The 25,388-nt window shown below is 37.4% G+C and overlaps 1 protein-coding gene across 4 annotated transcripts in view; it reads left to right on the top strand.

The window, feature by feature from the left end:
* Window positions 1-25,388, top strand: part of AUTS2 (activator of transcription and developmental regulator AUTS2) — a 1,208,818-nt gene that overhangs the window by 508,847 nt on the left and 674,583 nt on the right. For all 4 annotated transcript variants that reach the window (XM_055562776.1, XM_055562775.1, XM_055562778.1 and 1 more), the window contains 2 exons: window positions 2,648-2,749; window positions 19,887-19,922. In XM_055562776.1, coding sequence (XP_055418751.1) covers window positions 2,648-2,749; window positions 19,887-19,922 — 138 coding nt within the window. The remainder of the gene's footprint in view (window positions 1-2,647; window positions 2,750-19,886; window positions 19,923-25,388) is intronic.

Below are 25,388 nucleotides of genomic sequence, written 5' to 3'. Positions count from 1 at the left end.
TTGTTGGACCTTGTTGAAGTCATCCTTTTCCTTTCATGAAGAAACATGGAAGAGACCCAAATGGAAAGTCCAGATTTTGTTAAGCCATTTGAGCATTAGGAAAAGTCTTGATTTTCTTATTCTCTGAATTCCCAGTTTGATGTTTATTTCTCCTCTAAGTTGGAGGACTTAGTTTTTATAAACATTATTTGATCAAATGTTACCTAATAAGATTTCTTTGTGAATACAGTTAGTTACCACAGATGTATTGAAAATAAATTCTGTGGGAGAATACTGGTCTACCACACAATCATTATTTCCAGGTTAAATGTAAACATTTAAACAAGCACTATGAATTACAATGAAGATAGCAGTAGGCTGTAGAGACATGGGGTTAGTCCTCAATCTGTTTGCTAATTCTGAGCAGATTTCCTTTACTTATTTTTTTTTCCATTCCACACATTGGAGCTAGTTTTACCTGCCTCTACTTAACTCAGAGATCCAATGAGATAAGAGTTCTGACGTTGTTTATGAATTACATTCCACACACAGATTTTATCATTAGTATAAATATATTTAATGCAGGCCTTTTAAAACTTGATAAAATATATCACAATTATAAAAGGCATTTAATGAAAAATGAGATGCTTGCTAGACTTTGAAAGCATATGTCAAAAAATAAATACATAGAGAAAGAACGCTTTAAAGACGATGGTGGAAGAGATAATATCTGAGCTTCAAAAAAAACTTTGACCTGAAAAGTGCAGAGAGAATGAGAGTGAGCATTCCAGACTGAGAAAATCTAGTGTGAAAAAGTACAGGCCAGGAATGGACTTGACATGTTCAGGAAATTGAAAGGAAGTGATGTTCATTTTAGGTTAAATTCCCTTTTATTACAAGTATAAAAATGAAAACTTGAAGAGAATGACAGTATTCTGAACTTTTATACCATAGTAATAAGAAAAGGCTCATATAGCTTGCATCTGAATTAACTTAGAATTAGCAGGTTTAACAGTAACTTAGGAGGAAACTAAGTACTTAAGGGCTCAGGAGGATACAGAATAAAATTAGGATCATTTTTCTTGGTTCCATTAGAGAAGACTTCCTGGAGAAAGGGGTTTTAGAAGGAAGTGATAAAAGTGGATTTGTAGAAATGTTGATATAAAAAAAAAAAAAGAATGCCTTTTACATAGCGGGGATTTGGGAATAGCTGATTAGATGGTATGACCAAAAGTCAGGCCTGAACTGTAGTCTTTAAAGAGGCACATTAAAGCTACAAGGAATGCTGATTTGATTTCATTCTCCGTTCATCTTGGTCCCTCTTCCCCCATGGTCCCAGAGCCACATGAAAGCCTGCAGCCAAGATGTTTGGTACCTGTTACCTGTTCTGCTCTCTGAAGAGCAGAATCCCCCAGGAATAAGGGGCTTGTGTTCTGTTTGACATTTCCCATTTTCTGACCCATACCCCCCTCTTCCTATTTCCTCACAGAAGAAGTTGTTGTTGTTTTAAAGTCCGATAAGACTCCTGATCATTTCCTAGCATGTTGGTTTCCCTGCCTTTTCTTTTTGACTTTCTCTCATAAAGAGTCTCTTTCTCTCTCCTTTCAGCCATAGGTGCTTAATCTTTTTTTTACAGTTCAAGACTTCAGAAATTACCTTTCCTCCTAACATCACTGGCTCGTTGATGGTTTTAATTTAGCGTGTATGTATTTCATTGTGTTGCTGTCTCTGTTTATCCTGCTCTGTCTTTCTCTTGCTAGAGTGAGCACATTGTAAAGGGGCTCTGTGTTGTAACTTGCATCACATTGCTTGGGTTCTCTGCAAACGTGGTTGGTGATAACATCGCAGACTAATGGTCCATGTGAATTTGACTCACTCTTATATAGATTCGTGGTTTGCTGTTCTGTGTGTTTGTTAATTTTAAATGGAAAATCAGATCTGGGTAAATGTGTCCAACATCCTGTACATGAAAATCAGAGCCAGTAAATGTGTAGAAACTGGTAACAGCTTTGTAAAGCTATGAAACAGCAGAGACTGTTTAGGTTGGTCAATAAGCACTGTATCTCTAGTTTTTACTTTTCAGGCTCAGATGTTATACTTAATACATAGTTGTTGAATGGATGTTGGCTTAATTTACTTAAACTGTTGGTCTTAATTTGGTATTTTAAAATACCTTTAGAATATTATCTTGAAAAACAGGGTCATTGTCTCCCTAATGGTTAAAGGATAATATAAAGAATCTCATCATTTTCTCTTAGGAAAAGAAAAACTTGTTTTTTGTTCTCTTTGTCGTTTCTTTTTTTTTTTTCCTCTCCATAAGAGGACAGAGAGAATAAGATGGAAATCATAGCTGGTGAAACCTGGATTGGAAAAATCTCAGGGAAGATTACCCTCCAAGATTCATGTTAGACTTTTCAAGTGTTTATTTAAGGCTTGCTCAGGTCTTTTTATCTACATTGACATTTTATGCTAAATGTTTTACTTATCTTATCCTCCATATTTCTTTCTACAGCAGCTTGCCTGGCCCTATTCAGAAGCTGAGAAAAATGCTAAAGATCAGGACCTTAAATTGTTCATTTTTGACAAGGCTTAAAGAATAAGGGTGAAGGAGCAGTTGTGTGAGGAGACCACTGACACTTTTCTTTTTTCTCTCTTCTTCTTCCTTCAGCTCAAGCCAGGGCAGAACAGCTGCAGGGACAGTGACAGTGAAAGCGCCAGTGGAGAATCCAAAGGCTTCCACAGGAGCAGCTCCCGGGAAAGGCTCAGCGACGTAAGTTAAAAAAAAAAAAACTGAAACCACCAGACCACACATCCCTTGAGTCCAGTTTCAGTTCACCAGCACATCCCTTCATGTCATTTTGTAAATACCCAAGCATTTTTCCTCTCTCGGCAGACACATATTTGAGCCTTGCTTTATAGTATTGTTCTGTTTTCTAGTTTGACTTAAAATGTGTTTTAAAGAATTATAAGGTTGGTTGGGTGTATCTATCAGCTTAGAAACAATAGATTACAAAAGGAAGTGATAATACTTTTTGGTATCCGTGTTACAAATGGAAGAACTAGTCTGGCAGTGCTGCAACTGGGAGATGACGTTCTTAAATGTGGGCCTTTTGTCATTTTTTCACCTGTGAGATCTGTAACAGCCCCTTTCTTTGGTTTTATTCCTGTTGGAAGGGATGACTAACCCACCACTTACTTTCCTTCTGATTTCTAGAGGAAAACCCCCGTGAGCACACACTACATGCCTCTTAAGGGGGTCTGTCCACCTTCTAGACCTGTTCTAACCACTCTCCAGGCCCCTGTGCACCAGCAAGGCACAGAACCACTTCTGCCCTCTTGGGGTTGTCTCACACCCCTCCCTAATGTGTTGTAGAACAGGATCCTTGACCCATCTTTGCACCTGAGAGCAACATTTTAAAACTTTCCTTTAAAATAGATCAAGTAGGGGGGAAATTTTATTCGTGATAGCAAAAAGGAACATTAACAGATTGAGACAGTATTCTTTTTTTCCTCCCAATCTGTTTGATTTATTTGCAAAAAACTTTTACTAGAGGAAGAAGATAATTCTACTGTCACTAAAAAAATAATTTGGGTAACCATTGAAGAGCATTCCCGGAAATAACACCATTTTACCTTTTGTGATTAGCATACTCAATTTGGGAAATTTCCGATTCTTTTCTTTTTTCTCTTCTTGTCTCTTCTCATCACTTCTTTCCATCTCCCTCTCTCCACCTTCCCTTGTCTTTCTTTCCTTTCTTCCTTTTTTTTTTTTTTTTTCTCCCAGAAGCTGCAGATTACCCTTCAGTCACCACAGGTGGTGAGTTCAGGATTCTAACCATCTTTCTTTTTCTTTTTAAATTGAGTTATAATTAATACGGGCTTTCCTGGTAGCTTCACTGGTAAACAATCTGCCTGCAATACAGGAAACCCCAGTTTGATTCCTGGGTCAGGAAGATCCCCTTGGAGAAGGGATAGTATGCTCCTCACTCCAATATTCTTGAGCTTCTTTAGTGGCTCAGACAGTAAAGAATCCACCTGCCATGCGGGAAACCTAGGTTCAATCCCTGGGTTGGGAAGATCCCCTGGAGGAGGGCATGGCAACCCACTCTGGTATTCTTGCCTGGAAAGTCCCCATGGATAGAGGGACCTGGTGGGCTACAGTTCGTGTGGTCACAAAAAGTTGGACACGACTGAGCGACTAAGCACAGCACAGCAGCATATAACTAATATATAGTACTACATTTGTTTCAGGTGTACAACATAGTGATTTGGTATTTTTTATAGATTATGAAATGATCACCACAATAATCCAGCTTTCATCTGTCACAGTACAAATTTGTTATGGTATCATTGACTGTATTCTCTATAGGTTCATTTACATCTCTGTGATATATTTATTTTATAACTGGAAGTTCACACTTAATTCCCTTTACTGACTTTGTCTGCCCATCCTCCCACAGTCACGTCTCTACTGTTTGACAGCCACTTGTTTGTTCTCCACGTCTGTGAGTCTGTTTCTGTTTTGTTTGTTCGTTGGCTTTGTTTTGTAGATTTTATGTATAAGTGAAATCATACGGTACGCATTTTTCTCTGTCTGACTTATTTCACTTAGCATAGTATCCTTCAGTTTTTCTGTGTTGCTGCCACTGAGAAGATTTCTTTCTTTTTTATGGCTGAGTTGTCTTCCTTTGTATGTGTGCATCAGTGTAGAGTATTTTTTAAATTCATTTATCTGATGATGAACATTTAGGTTGCTTCCATATCTTGGCTGTTGTAAATAGTGGTGCAATGAAAGGAGGGGTACATATATATATTTTTTGATTTACTGTTTCTGTTGAAGTAGAAGTAGAATTCCTGGATCATATGGTAGTTCTATTTTTAGTTTTTTGAGTAATCTTCATACTATTTTCCATAGTGGCTGCACAGATTTTCATTCTCAACATCCATGCACAGTGATTCCCTTTTTGTCCACCTTCTCACCACCACTTGTTGCTTCTTGTCTTTCTTTTTATTTATTTATTTATTTATTTTTACTTTACAATATTGTATTGGTTTTGTCATACATCAACATGCATCTGCCACACGTGTACACGTGTTCCCCATCGTGAACCCCCATCCCACCTCCCTCCCCATACCATCCCTCTGGGTCATCCCAGTGCACCATCCCCAAGCTTCCAGTATCCTGCATTGAACCTGGACTGGCGATTCATTTCTTATATGATATTATACATGTTTTAATGCCATTCTCCCAAATCATCCCCCCTTCCCTCTCCCACAGAGTCCAAAAGACTGTTCTATACATCTGTGTCTCTTTTGTTGTCTCACATACAGGGTTGTCGTTACTATCTTTCTAAATTCCATATATATGTGTTAGTATACTTTATTGGTGTTTTTCTTTCTGGCTTACTTCACTCTGTATAATAGGCTCCAGCTTCATCCACCTCATTAGAACTGATTCAAATATATTCTTCTTAATGGCTGAGTAATACTCCATTGTGTATATGTACCACAGCTTTCTTATCCATTCGTCTGCTGATGGACATCTAGGTTGCTTCCATGTCCCGGCTATTATAAACAGTGCTGCGATGAACATTGGGGTACACGTGTCTCTTTCAATTCTGGTTTCCTCAGTGTGTATGCCCAGCAGTGGGATTGCTGGGTCATATGGCAGTTCTGTTTCCAGTTTTTTAAGGAATCTCCACACTCTTCTCCATAGTGGCTGTACTAGTTTGTATTCCCACCAACAGTGTAAGAGGGTTCCCTTTTCTCCGCACCCTCTCCAGCATTTATTGCTTGTAGACTTTTGGATCGCAGCCGTTCTGACTGGCGTGAAATGATACCTCATTGTGGCTTTGATTTGCATTTCTCTGATAATGAGTGATGTTGAGCATCTTTTCATGTATTTGTTAGCCATCTGTATGTCTTTGGAGAAATGTCTATTTAGTTCTTTGGCCCATTTTTTGATTGGGTCGTTTCTTGTCTTTTTTATATCAGCCATTCTAACTGGTGTGAGGTGATAATCTCATTGTGGTTTTGATTTGCATTTCCCTGCTGATGAATGATGTTAACATTTTTCATGTGCCTATTGGCCATCTGTATGTCTTCTTTGAAAAATGCCTATTTAGGTTCTCTATGTATTTTTTTTTAATTTTATTTTATTTTTAAACTTTACATAATTGTTCAGGTTGTTTATTTTTTTGACATTGAGTTCTATGAGTTCTTTATACATTTTGGGTACCAACCCCTTATCAGAAATATCATTTGCAAATATCTTATCCAAATCAGTGTTACTTTTTTGTTTTGTTGGTAGTTTCCTTTGTTGTTCAAAAAGCTTTTTAGTTTTATATAGTTCCATTTGTTTATTTTTGCTTCTTTGTTGCCCTTTCCTGAGCAGGTATATCCAAAAAAATTGGTAAGACTAATGTCAAAGAGATTACTGCCTGTAATTATTTTTTTTCTAGGAGTTCTATGCTTTCAGGTCTTATATTTAAGTTTTTATCCATTTTGAGCTTATTTTTCTATATAACATGAGAAAGTGGTACACTTTCATTCATTTGCATGTAGCTGTCCAATTTTCCGAACACTATTCTTTAAAGATACTCTCTTTTCCCTATCATTTATTCTTGCCTCCTTTGTCATAGATCAATAGACCATGTGAGCATTGGTTTATTTCTGTGATCTCTATTCTGTTTCATTGACCCACGTGTCTGTTTCTGTTCCAGTACCATAGTGTTTTGGTTACTATAGCTTTGTAGTATAGTGTTGAGTCTGGCAGCCTGATACCTTCAACTTTGTTGTACTTTCTCAAGATTGTTTTGGCTTAAAAATGAGACAGTGTTCAGAGTCTCTGAGTTTCAAGAAGCAGTAGAGTGAGGATATATCATAAAGAGCAAAAACCTTCCCCTTTTGTTTTCTTCTTTTTTAATTCTCTAGTTTTCTTGATTATGCTGTATAAGGTGATCCAGTGTATTATAGGAAAAAAATATTATGGCTTATTTTTTCTTTAAAAAATAGAAATTAAGCTTTACTAATATTCAATTTAATAAGTAAGGAGTAGTTCTTATATATAATTCATAAACAGGTATCTTAGGGATATGTACTCAAAACTTTTTACTGTCCATTTCTCTCTCAGTCAAGGTAGGCAACCCTAAGACACAGAGATCTTCCTGTACCCCTCAGGAAAGATTGTTAGATTTAGGGTGACATTTGATATATGGACTATTAAATTCTTGGGCTTCCTTGGTGGCTCAGTGATAAAGAATCCACCTGCCAATGAAGGAGCCATGGGTTCAATCCTTGGGTTGGGAAGGTCCCCCAGAGAGTAAATAGCAACCCACTCTGGAATTCTTGCCTGAGAAATCCCATGGGCAGAAGAGCCTGAGTTGAACATGGCCTATTGACTGAGTACACAAGCAAGTTTGTACAAGAATTAAGTGGATAAACAAAAAGTATACTATTTTTGCAGAACTCTTAATATCTTAGTTATGATTACCTTTTCTTTTAATGTGGTATAGTATCAAATATATAAATGAAGAATACTCAGTCTTTCACTGTGAGTATGAATATATATACAAGACTATTTCCTTGTGTTTATATGTTTCATTAAATTTGTGGTGGAACTGTAAATTTAAAGGTATAACTATTTCTTACCTATTTTGTTAGCACTACTTAATGCTTAAATAACTGTTCTGAGATTTTGTTGTGCTTTTAATATAAGATCATATTGACCCTGGAAATTATTCCAGGATTAGTTAATCATAATTTCATCACAGAGTAGAGAAATAAAAGCGTACTAGGTCAAGGGACAAGAGCACAGGATTGTATAGTTATTGAGATTTTTTTTACTGGTTTCCCTAAATTTGTTTTCCTTTTGATCAAAGAAATTGACAAAAGATATTCTGTGAACATGGATAGAAATACTGAGTATTGTTAAGATATCAATACCTTTCAAACCAATCTACAGATTCAATGCAATGTTTGTGAAAATTCCAACATCCTTTTTAGCAAAAATGGAAAATCAGACACTCCTAATCATATGAAATGGCATGAAGCCCCTAAAAGTCAATACAGTATTGAAATAAAACAAGTTTGGGAGAGTCACACTTCCCGATTTCAAAACTTACTACAAAGCTACAGTGATCGAAGCTGTGTGGTGCTAGAGTTAGTGTAAGCATATGGATCAATGGAATAGAATTGAAAGTTCAGAAATAAACTCATACATCTATAGCAAAGGAATTTTTAACATGAGTTTAATATCCATTTAATTGGGAAAGAATTTTCTCTTCAACAGATGGTGCTGGGACAACTGGATTTTCCCATGCAAAAGAATGAATTTGGACCCCTACATCACACCATGAACAAAAATTAACTCAAAATGAATAAGTGACCTAAATGTAAGGGCTAGAACCATAAAATTCTTACAGGAAAATGTGTGTAAATCTTCATGACCTTGAATTTGCAGTGGATTTTTAGATATGACATCAAAAGCACAAGTAGCTAGAGAGAAAATACATAAGTTGGACTTCATCAAAATTAAAAACTTCTGTGCATCAATGTGGAGAAGGTAATGGCGTCCCACTCCGTACTCTTGCCTGGAAAATCCATGGATGGAGGAGCCTGGTAGGCTGCAGTCTATGGGGTCGCTAAGAGTCGGACACGACTGAGCGACTTCACTTTCGCTTTTTACTTTGATGCATCGGAGAAGGAAATGGCAGCCCACTCCAGTGTTCTTGCCTGGAGAATCCCAGGGATGGGGGAGCCTGGTGGGCTGCCGTCTATGGGGTCGTACAGAGTCGGACACGACTGAAGCGACTTAGCGGCAGCAGCAGCAGTGCGTCAATGGGTATTGTCAGGAAAATGAAAAAAAAACCCAAAGAATGGGAGGAAAATATTTGAAAATCATATAATTGATAAATGTTTAATATCTAGAATATGTAAAGACTACAACAAAAAGACAAACAACTGAATTCAATAATGGGCAAAGGACTTAAGCACATATTTATTCAAAGAAGATACACAAATAACCAGTAAGCCCATGAAAAATGTTCATCATTATAGTGATTGGGGAAATGCAAATCAAAACCAGAATGAGATACTACTTTACAGCTACTAGGATAGTTATACTTTGAAGAAAGGAAAATAGCAAGTGTTGGCAAGAATTTAAAGAAGTTGATGTTCCACCTCGTACATGCTGGTGGAAATATAAAATGATAAATCCACTGTGGAAAACAGCTTGACATTTCTCAAAAAGCTAAACAGAATTACCATACTTGCCACCAATTCTCCTTTTAGGTATATACCCAGACACCAGGTCCTCAAAGAGATACTTATATGCGAGTTTTCACTGCAGCATCATTTATAGTAAGCAAAAGATGTAAACATCCCAAGAGTTCATCAGCAGGTAAATGGATGAACAAAAAGTGGCATATATGGACATGGGAGTATTAGTCATAAAAAAGAATGAAGTTCAAGTCTTGAAAACATTATGCTCAGTGGAAGAATCTAGACATAAAAAGACAAATATTTTCTGATGCCTCTTATGTGAAGTATCTAGAATATGCAAGTTCCTAGAGGCAGAAAGTAGAATGGGAGTTTCCAGGGACCCCTGGTAGGGGTAGGAAACTGTGAAAGATGAGAGTTATGATTTAACTGTAACAAAGTTTCTGTTTGTGGTGAAGAAATAGTTTTGGAAATAGATAATTTTGATAGCTGCATTGCATTATGATGTAACTGATGCCACTGAATTGTACACTGAAAATAAGTTGAAATATTGCATTTTATTTTATATGTGTGTGTGTGTGTGTGTGTGTGTGTGTATATATATATATATATATATTTTTTTTTTTAACCATAGTCAAAAATTAAAAAAAAAAATACTAGGGTTGTAACAATCCTGTCAATCTTGTGTCAGGTTAGTCTGTGATATCAACTTTGGGTTTATGTTGCTTATTATTAAAATTCATACTTCTTGCAGCACTATTAAAAGATGAAAGAAGGAGAAATGACACATATGAAAAAAGAAAAGGGAAGAAAAAGAAGTAGGTGGCTTTTAGTGAAATGTTTCAAAACCTCCAGTCACTTATTTCCTTCACATGAATAGTTGTGAGGTTGCAGAGCCTTACCTCAGGGCCATTGCAATCTAAAATCTTTGAGATGAATGCCTTTGACAAGTCAAGTCACAAAATGACTCTTTTGGGTATGAGGGCAATGTCTACCCTCATGATATTTTAAAGAATAAAGATACTTCCTTTCCTTTTTTTTTTCCTTAAAGGAGAACTAATAATTATTCTAATGACTATCAGAAAATGAGGAGATAGATTCAAAGACCACTACTAGTTTTTGTTTGCTAACATATCTCCTTGTTGCTCTTTACCATGCTCATGCTTTCCTTACTTTCTTGAACATGTGGAAAATAGTTATCACTGTTTCAATGTTCATATTCTGCTGTCATCGGTGTAATTTTTGAGTCTGTTTCTATTGATTGGTTTTTTTCCTCATTATGGATTGTATTTTCTGGCTTTTGTCTGTGGCTGACTGTTTTTTTTAAGATGCCAAATATTGGGAATTTTTTTGTTTTTGATGAGTGCTGGATATTTTTGGTTTTCATAAATATTCTTGAGCTTTTTTTCTGGGATACAATTATGCCACTTGAAAATAATATTTTTATTTCTTCTGAGGTTTGCTTTTATGCTTTTCTGGGTGGAGCATCCAGAACAACCTTTAGGACAAAGCTTGTTTTTCCCCAGTGCTGAAGACTCTGCCTAATTCCTGATGTGGACAAGGTTTTTCCACTCTGGCTGGTGGGAGTGCCAGTTATCCGCTGCCCTCTGTGACTCTGACAGTCATTCTCCCTGCTCCTTCCCGGTGGTCATTCCCCTTGCCTTGGGTACTTTTGTCGCATGGATGTGCTGATACGGACTCCGGTGATGACAAGAGAAAAGATGTCTCCTGGTTTCCTGCTTTTCTCACCGTGAACCTGACTTTTCTCTCATCCTCTGCTTTGCTAATTTCAGCTGACTTGGCTGCTTCTGTCAACTCTACCTTCTCAACTCAGGGATTCTTCTGGGATCCACCTGGGTTACCCCAAGCCACCCTACTATGGCATCAAAACTCTCTCCAGGAACTATGCTGGGGCAGTTTTAAGAATTATTTTGTTTTCTTTCTGTCTCTCTAAGATCACTACACTGCTATTGCCCAGTTTCTTAAAAAGTTTGTTTTTTTTCACACATTTTGTCTAGTTGTTTTAGTTACTTAAAGCGGGAGAGTGAATTTAATCCCTGTTAGTTTACAATGCCCACTCTAGATTTTAAGCTGAGATGAAATTCTCTTTCAGTCTTCCACTCACTTGAATGATATTTTTAGAAGCTCTGGAAGTTGAGACTTACCTCAAGTGCCTCTAATGAAGATAACTATGTTATTCCAGCTTTGTTTCTTTCTTTCTTTTTTTTTCAATATTTTTTCAATTGGACAGGCAAAAAGATTAAGAAAAAAGAATTCCAGTGTGGCTGGAGAATTTGACTCATGGGTAAAGCTCAAAAACCAAATGTGCTTGGCTTTTCCAAATTATGTATCCCCACAGTACATTGCCAGGAGGGAATAATAGTCTACAGGGACTCTCACATTGTCCACATCAAGGAGAAACAGTAACTTGTTTAGATTAGTCACTAAGGAAAAAGTTAAGGGGAATAATTGACTATATAAATATTCATGATGAGTTATTCAGAAGGGAAAGTATTGCTTCTAAACTTAAACAGAATTTTGTAACTGAGGAGGTTGTCAAAAGTCTTAAGATAAACTTACTTAAAGACAACACATAGAACAAAACCTCAAATTTTGAAGTGATCATGGGCATTTGTTACAAACAGACCAAGTTTTAATAGCTAGTTTGCTGTTTATTATCCATTTGACCTTGAGCAAAAAGCTTGATCTTTCCAAGCCTTGGTTTCTTATTCTGCGAAATGGGGGTCATTTCATCTACCATGTAAGGTTACTTTTAAAAATTACCTGGTACCATGTGTTTGAATTACTTTAACAGTCCTTGGCACATTCACTGTGCTCAAAAATATTTATTCCCTTCTTTTACATCAGGTTTATACTTACCGTAGGAGCCTTTTCTAAACTTTCTGATTTGAATTCCCTTGTAGCTGTCAGTTCCACAACACCTGCTTGTCTCAATCATGACAAACACAATTTTCCTCTCAAATAAAATCCTCCTTATACTCTGTTTTCTCAAACCTGAACTCTTTTATTTCCCTATCTCCATACTGGATCTCAGAGCTATTACCTTCAAACTTGCACTCTTTTCCTTCCTCTTAGTTAACCTGTTTAACATAGTCACTCTATTTCTGAGGAAGCATTTGGCTATGATTATCTTCACCTTTACATGACTGATGTTCAAATGCCCTTATCATTTCTTACATAGATGATTACTGTGATTACCGTGATTAATGTGGCCTCCCAATGATAGAATCTGACCCAGCTCTGTTTCCTCTGCCCTGTTACTCTACAAAGCTTCCACAGTTGTTGTTGTTTTTTAAAAATATTTATTTACTTATTTTCTTTATTGGTTGCACCAGATCTTGGTTTTGGCATGCAAAGTCTTAGTCATTCATGTGGGATCTAGTTCCCTAATCAGGGATCGAACTTGAGCCCCCTGCGTTGAGAACATGGAGTCCCAGCCACTGGACTGGATAAGTCCCAACAGTTGTTTTTCTGAGAGTCAGAACTCACTATTAAACCGTCTTGTTTAAGATCCTGCAGACGAAGTCCCACACTCCTGAGGCTATTAGCAGAATCTTCCACCAGGATGTATGAAGCTACCTCTTCATCTTCCCTTTCTTCCTCTACTTCCCTGTGGTTTATACCTTCTACTTGTTTCTCCTGGAGTACTCTTTTTTTTTTTCCTTCTTCTGTAGCCCAATTTCACTTCTAGCAGACTCTTCCTGCCACCACCCTGTGGAAATAAACTCCTTTAATGCTTTATTCAGATAACTACATGGATGTGACTAATCTATCTCTGAAAGAATTTGGGGTCAGGATTTTAATTGTGAAAAGGCAGACAAATATTTCATACTTTTAAAATGTTCAAGATGTTAAAAGAATTGAAACATTTCAAGTTAGGTCAAAGGGGAATTCTCGTAACTATTATGCAATACAGTTCTCTAATCTTATTGTTCTGTAGCTCTTTAGTTCATTTAATACCACAGTTGATGCATTTTTTCTGCTGCTTTTTGAGATGTTCCTTCTCCTATCTCGAATTTCCCAGGTTTCGGGGTTTTTATTGGTTTGTCTAGCCCACTGTCCCAACACCCATCCATCTGTGCAAGCATCTGTCCTAGCCTCCTTTCTTCCCACCCAGCACCCAAACCTTTATTGCCAGGTTTACTAGTTACTATTAAGGGAGAAACAGTCACAGTCCACACCATCAATGAACTTCCCTGTATTTAAGTAGAAAATGTAATCCAGACCTGTTACAGATCTAGGTATTCTGTTTCTCCTTTCTTTTCTTTTTCTATTTTTGCCATATTTTCATTTTCCCTACCATTTTGTTTATGTCTTTTGCATTTCCTGTATCATATTTTTATGTGTTTTCTTGGATACTCCAGTGTTTTGATTGTCCAGGAATATTTATCTAATACCTTCTAAGTGTCGGGTGTAGTTCTGGACACTTGAGGTTGAGTGGGGAACAAGATGAAACCTTTGGCTTCATGAAGCTTCTACTCTATTGAGGAAGGCAAACAGCAAACCTGAGAGCAAACGATAACATTATTTTTGGTGTAATACATTTTACGAAGTAAACAAAGCAGTAGTGGGGGGTGTGGCAGGGTGTTGCCACTTTAACTGGAGTAATTGAATTAGTCCTTTTTGTCCCGGTGATGTTTAAACTGAAGCCTGAATGATGAAAGGGGGGAAGAACATTGAGGCAAGTGACAAGATCATGGCCTTGACTCAGGAGTAAGTCTGACATGTTTAAATGTGAGGGGTGGGGCAGGCCTTTGTGGCTAGAGCAGAGGGAATGAATACAGGAGCTGATCACATGATATTTTCTAGTTCATAGTAAGGCGGCTATAGACTCTCTTAGTTTCCTGGGCGACTGTAATGCATGATCTCAAACCAGGAAACTTAAAACAATAAATTTATTATTATCTTGTAGTTTTTAAGGCTAGAGGTCCAGCATTAAGTATTGGCAGGGCCATGATTTCTTTGAAGTCTCAGAAAGGAGTCCTTCCTTTGCTCTACTGGCTTCTGGTTGCTTCTTACAATCCTTGATGATACTTGGCTTATAACCACCTCACTTCAATGTGTGCCTCTATTCACATGGGCTTTTACTCTATTTGTAGCTCTGTACGTCTGATTTCCTTATAAGGAGAGTAGTCATTGGATTTAGGTTCCACCTAAATCCAGTATGACCTCAACTTAATTGCACCTGCAAAGTCCCTGTTTTCAAACAAGGTCATTTATATCAGTCAGGGTTCTCAAGAGAAACAGTCGTAAAATGTATAGACTTGAACAGTTATGGAGGTTCACAAGTCTCACAGTGTACAGTCAGCAAGCTGGGGATCTAGGAGAGCTGATGGCTAGCTCCAGTCTGAGCCCCAAAGTCTGAGAACCAGAAAGACTGGAGGGCTTGACACCCCAGAAAAGTCTGTGTGTCAGTCTGTCTGAGCCTGAAAGTGGGGGGAAAAACTGTCTCACTTTGAAGGCTGAGTCAAGGGAATTCCCTCTTAATTTGAGTACAGCCATCCCTTTTGTTCTATTAAACTGATTGGATGAGGCCTACTTACATTATGCTTTACTTACAGTATGCTTTATTCATCCTGTTAGTTTAAATGTTAAACTCATGCAAAAACACCCTCAGAGTAACACCCAGACTAACATTTGAGCAGATATCTGGTTACCCAGTGGCACAATTAAGTCAATGCATAAAATTAACCCTCACAATCACATTCTTAGGTTCCAAGAAGGCCCTGTAATTTTAGTGGGACACTATTTAACCTACCATATAAGTCAATATTTAAAAAGCCTATCAAAGGTGTTAGAAGGAATGTTGTAATTTTTACTTTAAAATGTTTACTTTTCCTTTTATGTGAATAACTGCAGATAAAAATGAGAGCAAGAATGAAATTAGGGGGAAAAGCCCGAAGGCTGCTGAATAGAGATGAGAGCTGGTAACAACTTGAAATGGATTGTAACAGGTTGAAAATTGAATTTGGAAGTGACCATTTCCACCCGTAATGTTTTTTCAAGTTGTGCCCACATTTTTACTTCCTGTAGTGGTTCATTTCTCTATTTATATATATTTTTCATCTGTATAGGTAATCAGTAATCTTTATCTCCAAGGCACATTTCTTAGGATTAAAATTTTAGGTTCTTTTAATTGTCATTGTTTTCTAAAACAGTACAGAAAACAAATGAGCTCGTCTTGTGACGTTTGTAAGAAATATACTTGGCCAAGTGATTCTTAGCATGATCCTTCTACTTTTCACTCCCAAGAAGAAAAAGTATAACATGAGGGTGGATAGGCAGGGATGTCAGACACACATGATAATTTGGAAGAATTTTAAAATACTGTATTTAAATTAGCCCTAGGGTCAGAGCTTACATTTTCCTCTGGGGTGAAGCACACATCCATCACATGCTTAGGGAGCCATAATAGTAGCCATGGCCTCTCTGTGTAGATCTCTAATGAAAGGAGTACATCTATTTTGGATGGATAACCGATTTTTGAAATCCCTTGTTCTGGGTAAGATGTTAAAACAGAAATTTTAACTTCATGGGTTTAATGAGTAGCTTCAATAATAGCTTAGTGACAGAGATGGAAAGAAAGTCAGGTGGGGGGCAATGAGAGGAGTAGAATGAGCATGCATTTAATGAATATCTACTGGCAGACTTGAATGTCAGCAGCAGCATTCTCCTTCCTAGAAAATGTCTTTCAACTATGCATCCCATTACTGTTTCTGTAGCCCATGTAGCTTGGAGATTGAGGCACAGTGTGTTTGTAAGAAAGCTCTTCTTTACAACTTAATGAGTTCGAGGTAGGTAATTTGCAGAGATTGCTGGAACAGTGGTCAAATCTGGGAAAAAACAAAAAAAAAAACAAATGAAAAGACCATGTTAAACAGGAGATAGCTTATAATGAGCCTGGAAATCACATATCCGATAGCCAACTGTCTGGAATTTCTTCATACTCTTGTCTTCTCGTGGAAACCACTAAATACTTTTTCTAACTCTGTTTTCTCAGTCCCTCTATACCTCTCATTTCTATGTAATACATAGAAAATATGAATGAATTGGCAACTCTATCACTTAAAGAAATAAGAATTTCTTAAAGAAGTAAGCCTTTTTCATTATTCAACAAACATATTTGCCTAAACGTGTGTATATGATGTGACTTCAAATGCTTTTAAATTCAAGGATGCTTTTATTTATTGAATTAAAAAAACTTAGTTTTTCAAGCCTCATTTTGACTTATACCCTTTTTTAGATTCTGTGGCCACTTTTGCTATATAGTTTGGACAATGTCTGCAGTCTCTGTCCAAGCAACAAAAATGGAAGCCCCTTCCTCTCATTATAAATTGGGGAAGCATAGAAAGTTAAAATTCAACTTGATTTCATCAAATGGTTCAGTGGTCAGGACATCACCACCTGTCTGCTTTCCTGAGCCCTTTCTTCATGGTGTCTGTCTCCTGTAACATGAGAAAACAATAATAATTCCTAGATGCACATTTGTAAACAAATAGCTATAGAAACATAAAACATTTCTAACAGTAAAAAAGCTATTTTTAAATACTTATTTCATTTTTATAGGATAATCTGGGACTTTCCTGGTGGCTCAGGTGGTAAAGAATCTGCCTGCAATCCCTGGGTTGGGAAGATCCCCTGGAGAAGGGAATGGCAACCCACTCTTGCTTGGAAAATCCCATGAAGAGAGGAGTCTGGTGGGGCCACATTCCTTGGCGTCACAAAGAGTTGGACACAACTGAGCTACTAACACAATAAAGTAGCATAATCTATTGTTGCCCATGGTTTAAGTTGTTCATGGAATTTGTGACTTGGAAAAATGTTAAAACTATCAAATATTTTCAGCTTTTAAATATATATTTAGATTAAGTATAAATGACAGAGACTTTTCTGGACTTTTGGTTAGCAAGGCCTGAGGCATGTGGTATGTGACCTGAGCTGTCAGTGAAACCCTGCTTCTCTGCCCTGTTGCTGGTCTCAAAACTTGTGTTATACCTCTCTCTGATGGTGAAGGACCAGGAGTAGCATCCCACTGAACACAGGGCCTTAGCAGATTCTTAGGCTTATAGAACTGGACCAAGGAGAAATCACTTTATTTCAGAAATGTTTCTGTTCAAGTTTTCCAGCAATGATTGAAGGGAGCTGGCAATCGGCCAAGAAAAATATAGTGGAGAAAGGAGTTAGAGGGGAGGAAATGTCAACGCCATGGACGTTTGGCAAAGTAGATTAGAAGAGTTTTTCTATGAACTTTTCTGCTAGGTCCAGAAATTATAGCTGAATGCCACACACAAAAAAATGGTGAGTTCAAATGTGGGTAGCCTCTGACTCTCTAGTTCTATATGCTTTCTAGCAAAAGTTGAAACTCCAGTGGACCTTTAATGTACATGAGGATCTTGGGTCTGTTCCTTCATGTGTCTATCTGTGCTCGTGCATGCGTGCATGCGTATGTATGTGAGGGGGGTGTTGTAAGGCAGGGTTCTTAAATGCTTTGTTGCATTATGTTAATTCCTCGGCAGTGCAATCAAATTCATGTCGTAATTAAAGCTGTCAGTTGGAAGGCAAGCCAATCGCCACGAAAACACAGCATAACAAATGAAGTGAAATGATTCTGCGTGTAGCTATACAATGCTTCGCCAGGCATGAAATTAAATAAGTAATTTGATGTTGACATCAGAAATTGAAATGATACCCACTGTTCCCTCATTCAGTCAGACCTGCATAAACAATAGCCAGAACAAATATGCACAACAAAGCTCTCTTCTCCACCCAGCTCCCTGAGTAATGTACAATATATATGCAAAATGAGTATAACAGAGCTTCCCGGGACCTGAAGGATGTCATTTTCTTGGTATACAATAAGATGATATGTCTGTGGGGGTGGGGAGGTGGGCTTGAAGGGGTCCTTCTGCTTCTGGGATAAAATACATTTGCAGAAAGGGGGGAAAAACACTGAAATAAACAAATCCCATGCTCTCTCTGAGTAATTCATTCTAAAATGAGTTTGCCTCCCAGGGGCACGACTCCAGGCTGGTGGAGATCTAACTTGGCTTTTGCCTTCCTGTGTTCTGCCATGGGTTGGGGGGTGGGGATGGTGGGTGCTGAAAACAGGTGATGCCGTCACATGGCTAATCATTGCTCTGAGGAGCCGTCTCCATGACTACTGTTGCTCTCCCTACGTACCGTTTATAGGATCACAAATGCAGCAAGGTTTTTGAAAATCCAGTGTCCAGGATCACATATCTAGGTTCTTTATGCCCCCAAGCCTGTCTGGAACACTGAGGGGAAGAAAGTTTTGCTCCAGGTGCTGAATTTAGGAATGCCCTGGAGCATCATGTCCTTGTTTGATACAGATGCTCTTTGTACTTACAGCACCATTATTTCCTTTTCAAAACTGATATAAAATCAAGAATCATATCTATATTTGGAGATATGATTTTTGGAGATGTTAAGTTCACCTGAGTCCCATCCCCATACAGTCTGAGCATTCATCGATTTATACATACATTAATTCAACTAATACTTACTAAATGCCTCCTATGTGCAAGGCATTGAGCTAAGTGCTAGGGAAACCAGGATGAGTCAAGCAGATGGTACATGCTTCCTGTGGTTTGCAGAGCAGGGACAAGGCATTTAGGTAGAACAGTTAGAGGTTACCCAAGTAACTGTTGCATCACCGTGGAAGTCCGTTCCCTGTAGGTGGAAGGTGTAACAACCGGCCCAAACCTGACAGAGAGGCTTTGCTGGTACAAGGATTCCTTGCTGAGACCTGAGGACTGTCTCAGTGTTAGCGTTCTTTTTGTTTCAAGCTTATCTGGGGCCTCTCTCGTTCATAAAGAGGACACTGCAAATTAAAGAATTTGTAATGAGAGGTTTTAGGGGGGAAAAAACAACACAGACAAGTTTAAAATTCAAACCGAGTTCTTTTTTGGGTCTCTTTCCCCTATGAAGTGATGCCCCAGGTACTTTTCAGCATCACTGTTTTTTAGTTCCCTACGTGTGAGAACTGTGGAAGCCTAAACTGATAACTTTCGTGACTAAAACCTTTAGAAGAATGGTGCTTTTCACTACTTCCCTTTACCCACACATTCTTTGCATTTTAGTCTACTAATTATGTTTACAAAATGTCTCAGTTTTGAAAAGCGCTCTGTGTGTACTAACTGGTGCCTTGAGGGAATAAGCTGGCAAGTAGGTCACACGCTGGAAAAGTCATCCAAACCCACTGGGCTTTTTATTTTCAAGTCAGTCTGGGCTCTTTCCTCTTGCCTGCCCCTTTGCGGCCACAAAACTGAGTAGCTTGAGACCAGGGCATTGAATGTCAGCAAGTCAGGGAGGCAGGCTGATGCGTGTCTGTTTAGTCTCAGTGCAGGGCGAAATGCCATCATTAATTCATTACCCAGCTGCCTGTCAAATAAATTGGCAATTACGTCCACCGCAGAAGCTTGGAATTCAGTAAATAGCACGTTAGCATCTCTGAGTTGTTGAGAGATGTAAAGGGGAAAATTAAGCAACACGGTGTTTGTATCAGTAGCAGATGACAAGGGGCCGCGTACACAGGCGATGTGGTGTCGTGATGAAAAGCCTGCGAAGAACTGGTAATGAGCTGTGTGGATTGGAACGTGTTAAAAACCATTGCTGATTTTCCACTTTGTTTTTATGCTTTCTTGCAGAGTTCAGCTCCTTCCAGCTTGGGAACAGGCTACTTCGTAAGTTTTATCTCAACTTCCACATGTGTGCCTCGCGCTGGCATTCATTTTCTTGTGTAATATATACTCATTAGGATGTGAAAAAAAAAAGTCCAAGAAATTCCCTCTCAGTCCTGAAGAGCAGACTGATGTCCATCTTTTAAATGAGAGTTGTTTTATTTTTAAAAGACATCACCCGCTGGGCACTAGGGTTCACAAGTCAGTCTCAAAAATGTGTCTGGTTCCTAGCACCCAGCACGTTTGCCCCTCACCTGGCAGAGTAAGGAGATACAGGGAATCCTGCTTGACCTGTGCCACCTTTCCTGAAAAATTGGTTTTTTAGTGAGAAGTGTCAAGTGGAAGTGGTCAAGTGGAAGATGGAATTCAATTTATGCAATGAGGTATACATGTTCTTTAAGATCCCTTGAAGAACTGCCCCATTTATACAATGGATTGCCATATTTTAATTTTTTTGAGAGGTGACTGTATGCTTTCCCTCACAGTCTAAGTAGGTGGCCTTTAGATTTTTTTCTCATCAGTCATCAAACTCCTCATTTTATTGACTATAGGTGTATTATTTAATTTTAAGACCTTATTCTCTGTCCTTTGGGAAATGTGTGGATGGTGATACACCTCAGGGCTTATCCCAATATTTCTCATTCATGAAGAAATTGTCACTTCCATTCCTCTTATCTATAGCTAAATTATCCTTCTTGGATTCAGCAATGCTTTTCAAAATACAAATAAATAAGAATTACACATAAACGTTATTTACACAGTGGGATAACATGCCCATGTAGACATTTGTTGTGATATTTAAAGGAATTTGAAGGAATCTTATTTATGTTCTGAGTGATGAACACAGATACTCTAATATCTGCTCAGCATTTTCAGGGAAAATAATGAAATCATGAAAATAAAGTGGAAAATGGTTACTGATTCTGTTGTGTTGCCTTTAAATTTCTCCCCCCTAAAATGCTAATTACTTTGGCTTTCTTCTGCCCACACATTTCTCTCCTTACATTTACATTAAATCCATGAAAACAAGCATCTTTTCATTGAATAATAAGTCTTTCCCAAGCTTAGATGAAGTGGCATTTATTAAATGTTGATTTTTTTTTTTTCTGGTCTTAGCCTATGATACAAAGAGAAAGGGTTGATGATTTCTTGTTACCTGCTTCATACAGTCAGCACACTTATCCTTACTCCTTATTGTGGTTGAATATTCATGCTTATAGAAACAAGCAGGATGCTGAAACAAGATCCTGCTTCAGCAGCCGAAATAACAGAAGTAGTCCCATCTGCCATCTCTTCACACCAGGCTGGATGTGGGTTGAGATGCTGGAAGTAAAATCTGGAGCCTGCCAATGTTTATTCTCTATCCAAAAGCTAAATCCCCCCTCTTTACTTTCTTCAGCAGAAGGAGGCCAATGCCACTGACTCAGCCTCTGATTACTTCCAGACTGAGCATTTATATATATATATATATATATATATATATATATATATATATATATATATATATATAATTGTCAATAAGAGCACTCTGAAAGAAGAAAGTCACCTCTAAAAGTACTGAGAATTCTATTATGCTTTTGGTCACTTACTTTTCTAATTCCAGGAATGTTTATTTTAATTGTGTAACAATAGGTTCTTATGAATCAGGAGTCTTTTGCAATTATAAATCTCAAATACTTTTTACACTTACACAGAGCTGGATGAGTATAAAAGGTCTTTTTTATGTACTTTAGAAAAATTATTCTTAATATTACTTTGCTTATATATAAAAATCTGTAGTATTATTAGCTTACATGGAAGAGATACATACCAGATGTAAGTTCAGCTCTCAACTATGACAAAAATGTTCTACATAGAATGTGTTTCCAATAATGGGAATATTATGTTATGAAAGTGCAAAATCCATTGTTATTATTGCCAAGTCCTCATCAAAAAGCATCTTCTGTTTCAGTTTCTATCTCAGCAATATCACATGTAATACTTAATTTCAGGTACTAACTGAAGTATTGGTGAGTTTCACACTTCTATGTGGAGATAGTATATTCACAATTTTTAGTGATTTCATGCCAATGTATTCTTTGCACTGTTCTTTATGATCTATGATGTCATAATGACCTTTACCTAAGTCTATAGTGAAGGCTCAGCATCAGGTAAGTGGAATGATGATATTTCGACTTTATCCTTAATCCTCTTCAGCATCACTTTGAAGTGTGGGGAGAAGCAGATTACCTGCAGAGTCAATGAGCTATTAATGCAATTGAACCATAGTGTGAATCCTAGTATAAGAAAACTGAAGGCACTCACCTCTTGAGTTTAACAACGTGAAAATGTTTTCTTAAATACTCTCCCCTTGCACCAACATTACTCTAACTTCAGAATCTTCTTTGATTTAGACTGTATGCCCCTGTAGAACTTTTAGTGAACTAAGGTAGAATGCTGATCATCGTGTATACTAATAAAATAGATGCCCACATAACTGTATGCACTTGTAGGTATATATGTACACGTGTGTGTGTGTGTGTACCTTACCCACAGCCAGTATGTTTTACTTTCTTTCAGTTCTTTTCATTAATCAGTATTAGTAACTTAAAGGCTTTGAAGAATAGACTTCTGTTTTTGATAAAATTGTATTTGTTTATACCTCCTTGGTTTTGTGTTTCATAGATGTCTGCTTAGGTCTGTCACTTTTCCAGTCCATTTATAAGCTGAAGATTCGAGAAATGAGAACAGCAGCTAAAATCAGTATTTACATAAGCATATTGCAAAGAATTCTTAAAGTAGACAAAATAGAGAAGGATTGGAACAAACTTTTCACATTTTTGGGAGCTTATGAATAATGTGGGTGTTATACACACAGAGAGACATACATATATATTCATTACATACTCATGCTCAGCTTATATTCTAAATATAAATGGAAGTATAGACTAGTTGGAATATATTTGCTTTTTTATTTTTTTGGCAAGAGTACCAAAATTTGTTGGAGTGTGTAGAATTTTCTTTAAAAAAAAAAAAAAACACACATTAATGCAATGAACACATTTTTCTTTTCAATTTAAATGTTTTGGCCTATATTTTCTTCTTTTACATGTATTTGAAGTTTTATTATGCATAGCATATAATTAAGAACTTAGAGACAGTATGATATAAAGACTACTTGTATGACCTTTGATGAATTATTTCTTGTCTCTGAGTCTGTTTCCTCATCTTTACCTACCTAAGAGAGTTGTGAATATTAAATGAGGTAAGATATTTAATGCACACAGAGCAGCTCTCAGTAATAGGAAATAATACATGTTTTCTTCTGTGATCCCCACTGTATAGTGTGATGGAGTAAATGTGGCCTCATTAAGTGGTTGTGAAATGTTGTGATGGAGATGTACCACTGGAAATTCACAATAAAAAGTAAACATTGTAATTTGTAACTGTAGGAGAGGAATATTTTGTTCTCATTGCATACTTTCTTGGGAGGCTAGGATTTTGTGTTTGGTCAGCTGTATACCAGTTTACTGTATATACAAACATAAAATTCCTTCCCTGTCATTCTCTTTGCTCATGATGAGGTCAGAATGAACTATTCTGTAGGCCGTCCCCATATTGGGTGTTTTAATTTGTCCATTAAAGTTATTTGTTGATTTTTTTCCCCTCAGACCTGAGACATTTAAAGACTGCTGATAGCTCTTTGGGTTGGGCTGAGAGTAGTAAGGAGATGGCTTATAAGGAGACTTGAACTTGGCTTAGTGAACTGTTACATTAAAAATTAGAAAGGTGTCAAACCAAGATTTTAGCACTGTGACACTTCTTTTACTTGGGATAGAAGTCTCAGGAAAGAAGAGGTTCCTTTTTAGGAACATAATGAGTTTGGAAGTTAGAGTACATAGTTAGAAATTTAATTATCTTCAATGATAGTTTAAAAGAGGTGGCCAAAATAACAGGAAAAACAAAACATTGCCACCCAAATTTAAATTTACATTAAACCAGTAATTCCCTGTAATAACTTCAGTATGTCCTGAAAAGGCAGCTGTGGCCTTATCACAAAACGTCTTTGAGATGTAACTGTTCGTGTATTCAATAATATCCCTAAGTGACCCCTAATAGTTACCCAGTCATTCACCTAAGTACGTTTGAAATAGCCTCAGAGATTCTCTGTATCCAAAGTGAGTACAAGGTCACTAAAGTGGTTAATTATGGGGTATGTAATATAAAAATTTAATGAATATATTATTCTGATTATAATAATAAAAGCCTTGGAACCTATCAGTCACCTTAAAATCTAGGACATTGCTAATGATTTTGGAGCTGTGTGTGTACTATGCAGAAACACTGAGCAAATGAAATCAGTTGTCCTTCGGAATGGTATATTTGCCACCGTTTTGAGCTGTAACCTTTAAAATACTACCCTGAGCTATATTTGCCTCCTAGAAAGTAACAAAACTAGAATCTACACTTAAGTATTATGTTTTGTTAAGATTGGGAACCACAGAACTATTTATACTGGAGGGTTGCTTTATAGCTGTACTCTGACAGATTCTTCAACATAGTCACCAATAAACTCTAATTTCGAGGGACTTAGACTAAAAATTTAATTCTGTTTTCTGTTTCCCACTCTTACCTTTCTAAAATGTTTTTGATTGGTTTTTAACACTCTGACTTTCAGAATGGGGTCTGTGAGCCATGAGTGGCGATTAAGTGAACATTACAGTTTAAATTTGGGTGAGCAGACATTTCATCATTTGTAGAATCTGTGAGTGAGATGACTCTTCTTGCTCACCCTGTGGAAACTGTCTTCTGTGTCCACACTAGTTTTACCTTCCTTGTGAAGTACAAGGTAATCAAGAAATTTGGTGAATAAAATAAACAGAAAGGATGAGTTGGTGTCTCCAGTTGCCACCAATCCCATAATATTCTCATTTTCTGAACTTTTCTGTGAGGGAATAGACTAAGTATTTTTAAACATCTATAGGAATCTTTGTGGTTGGCTGTTGCAAACTAATTACGGAGGTAGAATGAAAATTCAGGTATTCCTCCTGGATGTGGGAATGAGCCCTGAGCCTGGTCTCCTTGTCTTCTCACCTCCCTTCTCTGGTGCCTCAGATTTGGAGAAAGTAAATCACTTTAAAAAATATGATTTGAGAAAAGAAAATGATTTGAGGGGAAAAGAAGATTTTACCAGCCACTGGACTAGATAATTGCTAAAGGGCCTTTGGTTCTCTATATTCCAAGATCTGTAATTCTGTCTGCCCTGCATCTAAGTGTCTGCCCCAGGGATCAGCCCTTCCAATTGGCTTTGCTGCCTTTCTCTGCTGTCCTCCGAGACACACGAGTACAAGGCCATAGTCCCCTTGGTGCTTAATGAACACCGCTCTTCAGTTGAGTGACCAAGTCTGCCTTTCTTTGAAACTAACAATTGTGAACAGTATTTTTATATTTGCATTCTTTAGTTACATAAACACATAGAAATAGGCTATA

The sequence above is a fragment of the Bubalus kerabau genome, chromosome 23, assembly GCF_029407905.1.
Source record: "Bubalus kerabau isolate K-KA32 ecotype Philippines breed swamp buffalo chromosome 23, PCC_UOA_SB_1v2, whole genome shotgun sequence".
Classification (NCBI taxonomy): Eukaryota; Metazoa; Chordata; class Mammalia; order Artiodactyla; family Bovidae; genus Bubalus; species Bubalus kerabau.
The sequence above is the reverse complement of the archived record's forward strand: the minus strand, read 5'-3'. Positions and strand labels throughout refer to the sequence as shown.